Source organism: Pangasianodon hypophthalmus, chromosome 1 (assembly GCF_027358585.1).
Source record: "Pangasianodon hypophthalmus isolate fPanHyp1 chromosome 1, fPanHyp1.pri, whole genome shotgun sequence".
Taxonomy (NCBI): domain Eukaryota; kingdom Metazoa; phylum Chordata; class Actinopteri; order Siluriformes; family Pangasiidae; genus Pangasianodon; species Pangasianodon hypophthalmus.
Window position 1 is genome coordinate 17386572 of NC_069710.1, and position 9338 is coordinate 17395909.

General features: G+C 35.5%; 1 protein-coding gene across 1 annotated transcript; it reads right to left on the minus strand.

Moving 5' to 3' along the window:
• Positions 1-14: 14 nt before the first annotated feature.
• f3a (coagulation factor IIIa) lies at positions 15-4689 on the minus strand. Its single transcript, XM_026926601.3, has 6 exons — positions 4465-4689; positions 4194-4302; positions 2725-2918; positions 2441-2625; positions 1351-1519; positions 15-776 (listed from the first exon to the last, which is right to left on the minus strand). The coding sequence occupies exons 1-6, from the start codon at positions 4541-4543 to the stop codon at positions 646-648; spliced, it is 867 nt and encodes a 288-aa protein (XP_026782402.1). The 5' UTR covers positions 4544-4689; the 3' UTR covers positions 15-645.
• Between the last annotated feature and the right edge of the window lie 4649 nt (positions 4690-9338).

Consider the following 9338-nt stretch of genomic DNA (forward strand, 5'->3'; position numbering starts at 1 on the left):
AACAAACACACAGATCCAAATGAACTTACAGAATTTATTTGAAATTCAAAATGTTACAAAAAAGTTTTGTACCTTTTTCCATTGATTTCACATTTCTATGAACTTGTGCCTGTTTCGTGTCCATGGATATTTTTCCAGTTGTCTAACTAAAGATGTATGTACTCTATGTATGAATGTATGTATGTGTAATGTAAAGCTCCCATTTTAACAGTGTTTGTTAAGTTTTACATCTATTAAATCAGCAAACTGCAAAAAAATAAATAAGATTTTACTATAAACTAATATACATATATCACTTTTGTAAACCTACAAAAATAAAACATCTATTATAAAAGTAGTACTGTTACAAAAAGGTAGTGCTTATGAAATATAAAAAAACAGTGATAATCCCAGTGATTGAATGTACCGATGGAAAAAAAGAGCAAGAACGTCTGCAGATATCTGTTAGAAAGTAAATCCTATGTGTAATGTCTACCTTGTTTAGTTTCACAGAAACTAAATGAATTACAGTGTAAAACACTGTAATGTTGCAACAAGGATGCTTCAAAAGGGTAAGTCCAGTTTTGTACCATGTGTTCCCATGACTGTGAGTTCCTGTATTCAGAGAGGTTCTCACACTCCCTTTAAAGGTAATCGCTCTTCTTTTTATAGAATAGCATTTCCTTCATTCTTTGCTTCCCGTTGTCGTTTGCAGCAGATAACTATGACAGCAATCACCGCTGATATTATGACAATAATGAAAACGATACCTCCAGCAATCACTGCAGTGCTATAATCTGAAAGGAAAAGAAGAGGATTAGTGAAATGTCTATTTAGAGGCTACGGATAGTAACATACACATAAATGTTGCATTTTGTACAAAAAAAAAAAAAAAAATCTTGGATTGGTTTGGTTGTCTATCTGACAGACCACCAGCAACCCTATTCAACATATGCTGTAAATTTGCTGATTAGATCAGTATTGTTGTCGCTTGGGTTAATGCCTGTGTATTAAAGTTGAAATCGGCAGTGGAGATCATAAAAATCAGACCATAAAACTCTTTCGACTTTGTACTAACAGTACAACATTAACATTTATTTTAACGTATCTGTAATATAAACCATTTTTAATATTTTAAAAATAAATTTAAATATCTTTTTTTTCCACAAACAGAGCAGAAGACTTAAACCACAATGCACAATTTAACAAATGAGGTAAACTTTCTGAGAATTATTTCTCTGCTACAATAGAGTAGTGTAATGAATATGCTTTCAACTCTATGAAAAGGTTTACACTGCAGAATGCATGTTAACTGTTAACTGCCACCAAATATTTAGAGAGGTAGAAACTGTATCTCTTTTAAGAGCTTACCATCAAGAAAAGGCAGGTCCCCCACTTCAGAGCACTGAACCTGACTTTCCTCTCCAAGCCGTTTGTTAATGCTCCGTGAGGGAATGTAGACTTGCACAGTGAAGCAGTAACTCACTCCTTTGTCCAGATCTGTCAGCTCTATCTGATTGCTCGCACTTATCTTCTCTTTCTGAGCAGGAAAACACATTGTATGTTTTTATACAGTATACTGTATATCTTTTTTTTATTTTACAGCAGATGTAGCAGTTGACACTTTCTGGCTCCTTTTCAAATTACATTGCAATATCAAAACAGATAAAGGTCAAAATATGTGATAAGGTCCATATATGAGATTCCTACATGATTGCAAGTTTGACATAGACCAGGCAAAAATAACCAGGCTATTGAAGTTTAATTCAACTATTTCCTATGTTAAATATGCAGCTTGCAAATACATATGGGAAAGCACAGCAAATCTTTCTTTCCTCTTTTCAGCCAAGAGCCACATTCAGTGTAAAAATAAAACCCTCTATACCCTTAATGTAGAAAATGTTTTTTTTTCCCCCAACAATTCAAACTTTGGGTGCATAGGCAAATTTGATTTGTTGCACCCATTAGAATGTTTATTACAAAGCAAATTACCCTGTATTAAAATAAATTAATTATATTAACTACCCTATCACTATTTTATAGTTATCAGGAGGGTTTTACTTTCAGTGATGCGTAATGTGTAAACTATATTGTAATATATATTACAGCACTTATGTAATCATAGAAAACTGGTCCAGTTTTAAATCTGCTGACAATTTAATATAATGTGGCATGGATTCAGTATGTAAGTTTGAAATAAACTCATACTTGTGCCAGAGTTGCTTTACTGCTCTTGCACACCACAGTAACATTATCATATATCAGCAATAACATTTAAACAGTAAAGCTTTGTATACCGATAAACTAGAACAGTTCTAGAAAAGGGAGAAAAATATGGCTTAAGCAGGGGCAGATTTAAAGACACACCATAAACTTATAAACATGGATTACTAGATTTACAATCATGTATTTAACACTGCTGTTTAATAATTGGCATTGAGGTATACTAGTCATCTCTTACCTTTCCAGAGCTCTTGGCTTTATTGTAAGTGACCTTGTACTGCAGATCATTTTTAAAGATATCCTGAATGGTTCTCTTCTGCTTCTGTGCATCAAGGACCGCTGTTGGGATATCTTCTATGTAGAGGGTTATCTTCCGTTTGTCCTTGCTCACCTCAATCTTAAATGTAGGACTGCCGATGATGGCTAGACAAGAGTAGAGAAGAATTTAACAATGGCTCATCCTTTTTCACTAATAACAACACAAACTATATGGATGGAAACACAGATTTTACGTAAACGTACTGTCTTGATAGGGGCAGAACTCAGCAGATGCGGTGCGGGGGAACTCAATGAGATCAGAGAACGTGCCCCGCAAAGGTTCTGACAGAACGTCTGCTCCATACGTGCTGTTCAGTTCTGTGAGCTCAGCAGTGAGATCACATTCGGTTTCAGTCATCCGAATGCAATTACGGGTCCTACGATTGTCCTCACGAAGTCTGGAAGCATTATATTGAGCCAAGTTATAAACCCATCACACAAAAGTTTTCAAGTAACTGAAGCATGCTGAAACATGCAAAGGGTGTGGATTTTTGCAGTACCTATACACCACACACTATTGCTGAAACTGATCAAAACTGCTAACAGAGTATATATGTAGCTTCATCTTCACCCTCTAATTAAGGTCTCAACTTCTTATTTAGTTATTCATCATGAATCATATTATTCAGTAACTACTATGTATTATACAGTTACTACAATGAAACCTATAGGAAGGAAATTTGAATAAAGGTCCACTGACTCTTGGAAGTTTAAGGGGTTAACACATAAAGCAACATAATTAACACATAAAGCAACAGTACCACACATTATATTTAAAACATGTTAAGACAGTCCTTCTTAAAAAGACTATCTATATAGCGGTAACAGGTTTGCCTGTCCCCAGTAAGCACAAAGACTTTTCAAAGACGTGAAAATGGCACCTTTGGCACTGTTAACGGCTTGACTCCATTTCAGCCAGGATAAAAACTTTTAAAATCTTAATCTTAATTAATTCATCTTGAGTAACCACTTTATCTGGGTCAGAGTTGCAGTGGATCTAGAGACATTCCAGGAACACTAGGTGCAAGTTTGGGACACACCCTGCATGAGAAGCCAGTCCATCACAGGACATCATTCACACACATTGTCTAGGGGCAGTTAAGCACAGCCAGGCCACCTACTGGCATGTTTTTTGGCAGGTGGGAAAAAAACACCTGTAAACATGAGGAGAACATGCACAGCAAGCCCATACAGGCAGTAACCTGAGCTCAGGATCAAATCAGGGACGCTGGAGGTGTAAGGCAGCAGCACTACATGCTGCGCAATCATGTCACCACCACCTTAAGCTTAATCATAAATTTAATACTAATTCTTAATACATACAAGCCGTCAAAGTTAAAAAAGACTAACGAAGATGTATATTTAAGGAGCAAAACAAGGTGGATCAGGACCAACGTACAATGAATGAACTAATAGCAGTGTTTCGAAATGGGCCAATTTAAGTCAAGAGAGACTGGTCCAGTAATGTAATGAACATCTCTGTGCTTACTGGGTCCTTTATTTCCCTGCAGTCATAAACTTATGAATGCAGTGATAAAAGTGATATGCTCTAATTGTTAGATATACACACAGTGAGAATATGTAGGATTTTAAAAATAAATCTGTAGGTATGTTTAAGGTAGCTGAAACATAGACTATTGTGTGTGTGTGTGTGTGTGTGTGTGGTTTCTTACTTGGAGAATTCCACAGTGTAGGAATAGTTAGTAGGTTTAGGGCTCCATGTTAATAAGGTCTTGAAATTTAAAGAAACCCAAGTGACATTCTGAGCCTTTGGGAAAGAGCCTGCACACAGAAACAGACATGATACTAAACAAAACCGGACATTATCAGTGACTGAGTGAGAAGGTCACATCAGACATATACGAAATATTCAGTAATGATATGAATAAAAAAGAAGGAAAGAGTCGTAAAATCTACTTGGAAGCGCATCAAGATGGAGCTCACCTGAAACTGAAGCGTTCACAAAGCACAGCAGCCACACACACACAAAGCCCCAGTGTGTCCCCAGTCCAGAGCTCTTCATTTTAGTCCCGCGAGGTTAAGCTAATAAAACCACTCCTGTGAATCAGCTCAAACTTACTGTAGCAGGTGAAACTCCTTCCGTGGGATTTATACGGTCCCGGCTTGGGTTATTGCGGTTAGTAATAAACGCCGCCCGTCTTCAGCGCTGGATATAAATCAGGGACTCAAGCACTGTCATAGGCTACCATAAAGCACGTACATGTTGACCATATAAGGTCATCCGCCCCGCATTCAGCTTCGGGCACGCGCTGTGAGACTTCTTATTCGCGGAATAATCCTGCTGAAAAAGCAATAGAAACCCTCATAGAATTTGTAATAGTTTTAATGGTGATTCTGGGAATTGTAATGGTTTTGATGGAAACTGTAATGGTCCCTGTGGGTCTCTAATGGTAATCTGTTGCCTTCTATTAGAGGCATGTTGTGTCTAGTGGATACCATTAAGGACTAATAATGGTAATGGTAATGGTTTTAATGGTTAGCTGATGGTTTGTGATGCTATTTGTAGTGGAAACCATTAGAATTTCTGTGATGGTTTCTGGGTTTTTTTGTTTTTTTTTTCAGCAGGGAAGCGACATTATTGACTTTAATCCAATCACAAATAATGCTCCACATGATATGCACACCTATTTTCACCTTATTATTATTATTATTATTATTATTATTATTATTATTATTATTACTACCCTGCCAGGTTGTTATTTCTCAAAGAGATATACATGGTGGTGGTGTAAGTGAGAATGTCATTCATATTATTTAAATATGATTAAAATTAATTTTTCTTTTGAATTTTAATTTCTTTTGAATTTTTGATTTTATCTACAGCTATCAAATGATGACCTGACTAAGTCTTCGTTATTCCTTGTTTGTCAGTTGTGGCATCAAAAATTATATCAAAATATCTTCTGATTGTTATATGACAAAGATACATGAGGCAGTAAAGCCTCAGTAAAAACACAACAGTTAATTATTCCCTATATTGTAAAGTTTTAAAATACATAAAACTGTGAAAATCTGTTTTGCATCTTCATTATCACCAGCATTCCAAGGTATGTCCTCTATCCAATTTTAATACCAGAACAAAAACATTTCAAGGTTTCTTTTCTGAAATAAATCATTTTTTAAAAAGTCTATTTTGGTATTAAATCATTACATCCTCCAACAAATTGATTCTTGGATTATTTTTTTCTGCTTTGTTTGTGACTACCATCACAAAGAATCAGTGATGTCTGAAAGATTAATTTACCATTATGGTACACGGTGCATGAAGACCAAACAAACATTTCCCAGCATAGCTCCACAATGTATCTGAACTGGAACCCCTGGAAAAAAAATTTATTCTCAAGTGTAGACTACACCAGACTGGAGTGTAAACCAGATTTGTATACTGTAATAATCTAATATAGCTTTATCTTTACACAGATGCTTATCTAGGTTGCATTAATCACAAGAACCTGAGACATAAGTAAGTACCATAAAGCATTGCTTACGTTTGCATTGTTAAGTGATAAACCACGAGGGTGATTTAGCAATAGACTGACTAGACGGGTGTTATTGGACCTTTCAAATATAAATTCTATAGGAAAAGATAGATTGGTGTTTGGGAGTCACCACAATGTCACGTACCTTTATTTGTCATGTCATGTACCTTTATTTGCTGGCAGAACAGGTTATGCCAGACTCAGTTCCAGCACTCTGACACAATCCTGGATTATAGTTGAAACAAAACTTCTTTTAACCACTTATCCTTTCCCATCTCACTCCAGTCTCATTCCTTAAAATACCTTATGTATACACAAAGGATTTAAAAGGTGAACCAGCAGGAAAAAGACTACAGTTATCATCTTAAAATTACAGTCTTCCAAATATATCAGTTTAAATTACAGGTATGTCTATCCTGAACATGCCATTCCATGTATTAATTCATTACATAATGTTTTCATTTTATTTACACAATGCTCATTTTTACTAATTCTTTCCCGTAAAGCTCTTCACAAGAGAATGTGACTGCCTCACTGGCACTGTGCACAGCTCTACGTGCCAACAAACGTCTTTGCCTATTCAGGAGCTTATGCTAATTAGAGACTGGATGCTTCTTGCTTGTTGTTTTGCATGCTAAAATCCTTCGAGTACACAGCAGCCCAGTGAACACACTCGAGTGAAGTGTCCTGAGTGAACAGAAAAGAGAAGCTTTATATATTTCTTACCTATTTTTGTTTATAATTGTAAACAATATTTCTGTTTCTTTCTAATCATTATATTTAGCTATGTAATAATGCAAGGGAAATTTTTGATTTCTCTGACCCATTATAATATCAATTCCTTGGGAGGTCTGCACTACTCACAAAGCTATTCCCTAGATGAAACATGAAACCCATTAAACATAAACAAAACCTCTGGATCGACAGAGGTATTTCATGTCCTACATTGAATCTGAACTTTCTAGCTCAGACATTACACTTTACATACAGTTTACCGATTCAAATCCCCAAATTTTTCACATTACTAAGCTTAAACTGTAAACTTTATTTCACATTAAAATGGGGTCATTCATTCTTCTTAGCTCTGACACTGTCTAAATATAGAGTACAGTGACTCAGCCTTCTCCTTAATGTAATAGCCATTCAATGTTCCATTACACAGTCCCATGTGGTGTGCAATACATACTTTAGCATATGAGAATAGTAAGTGTAATGCATTATTTAGAAATCAGTTTCATTCTTTATTATGTCTTTGCATGACATGTGGTTTGCCAGTCAATAGATATAATCCATATAACACAATACTATATAACAAAGCAATGGTCAATAAATAATATTATATAGCGTTTGGTTTAAAAAATGTTTTACTCACAAGGTGAGTAAATAATTAATCACTAAGCAGTTTCCCAGGAAGAATAAACAAGAAATATTTTTATGAAATATGAAATGATGACAGTAGTTTCTGATTTGGTTGATTACTTTTACAATGACAGGAAGCTTTGGAATGTACATTCTATTACAGTGCAATGTGCTGTGAAGAGATATCCAATAAAGCTCATATAATAATAAAGTTAATTATAGGCAGAGGTGGAAAATAACAAACTAACTGTACACTTACAGTACTTGAGTACATGGTTCGCTGTAATTGTAGTTTTTTTTTGTTTGTTTTTTTTTTAGTATAATTATATCATTGTACTTTTGCTTGAGTTTTTTGTTAAGTGTATCTAAGTGATGCTGGAGCCTATAGGTAACACTCAGAACAATGTGTAAGCTATGTAGCTAGAAATATGTATGACTTAACATGAGCTAGCTAGCTAATGAACCTAGCAAGCTAAACACAGCATTGAGCCAGCTAACATTACCTTTCTTCATATACTGTTGATAAGCAAAGTGGTGTTTGCGTTTAAAAAATGCTTTCACAGCTATCTGAGAAAAGGTCATGTGGTAGCTCAGTGGTTAAGCTGGTGAACTAGTAACTAGAAGCTCGTGAGTTTAAGTGCCCCCAAGCTGCCACTGCTGGGCTCTTGAGCAAGGCCCTTAACCCTCAACTGCTTAGCTGTATAAATAAGATAAATCTAAGTTGCACTGGATAAGGGCCTCTGCCAAATGCCATAAATATCTAACATTTTTGGATTAGCTGTTTCAATTGTAGACACATAAAAGTAATCTGTGAAGTAAATACTCAAGTAGTTTTTCACCAGACAATGTTTTTATTCTTACATCATGTGATATGATACTTTTCATGATCACTACTTTAAGTAAATGATTACTACAGTATCAGTATTTTTACTGAGGTCTGTGTGTTTTACACACTTTGCACCGCTGTTAATGGTGTATAGAAAATTAGACAGAAAATTATAATTCTGGGAAAAACAACTCTACAATTCATGATTTGTTCCAGTAACTAAAAGATGCCCTTGCCCTTAGTACGTCATAAATTGTTTTATTACAATTATTAGAAAGTTACATTTGCATATCAGCTTGTTCATAGTATACATAAAAGGGTATAAATAATACTGAATTGAATTTCTAATGTTACTTATATTTTAATTTGCATAATTTCCATTTTCAGGATAAGTGATTATTATTATTATTATTATTATTATTATTATTATTATTATTATTATTAACAATGGGACTGAAAAGTGCCCACTCATGTATTCTGTAGTCTTGATGTGTAAACAAAAGAAAAACCTTTCAGAGACACAAGGGCCCCTTTGTTTGCCATTGTTGTCTTCCGCACAAATTCTTTTCCAAGCAACTGCCCCACACTGAATCCTGCGTGACTGAAATTTCCTAAACCTTTCTGAAGACATGAAGGGATGGGTGTGAACTGCACAAACATCCCGTTATGCTGAGCTGTCTAAGTAAACTCCACTGGTGATCCACACTTTCAACACCAGCTCAACCAGATCTGCTGTACATGTTCAAATCTTTGTGCTTTGTGTTTGCAGTTTGGAAATAGGGTTTGTGGTATTTGAATGTGTCATTCCTTGAGAACTCTAGAATGGGCAGGTTTCTTCCTGTCAGCATTGCAGGTGCAAACTTGTTTACAGCTTTGCAATTTTGGCTCAAGTTCTGTGATTAGTTCTGAAAGGGAACAGATGAGTGTAATACCCTTCAGTATTTTTAAGGTTTGATTCTTCCTGGTATCCAGTTGTTCACACTATACTATGTTTTATAAACGTTCACATGAACAGGTCTGGAAGCACTTCAGTGCCACCTGCAAAGTGTAACCATGGCATTCCTTTTCAGTTAACACACTTGCCTGTTAAGGATCTGCGCTGTGCTGACATTACAGACATTCACTTGGCCAAC

What these genes read in the sequence shown, in the direction of transcription:
- f3a (XM_026926601.3), bottom strand. Translation starts at nt 4,543, where the DNA reads ATGAAGAGCTCTGGACTGGGGACACACTGGGGCTTTGTGTGTGTGTGG. An exon ending in TACACTGTGGAATTCTCCAA is followed by an intron (nt 2,919 to 4,193) that starts GTAAGAAACCAC and finishes TAATGCTTCCAG; the next exon opens with ACTTCGTGAGGACAATCGTA. An exon ending in GTTCTGCCCCTATCAAGACA is followed by an intron (nt 2,626 to 2,724) that starts GTACGTTTACGT and finishes ACTCTTGTCTAG; the next exon opens with CCATCATCGGCAGTCCTACA.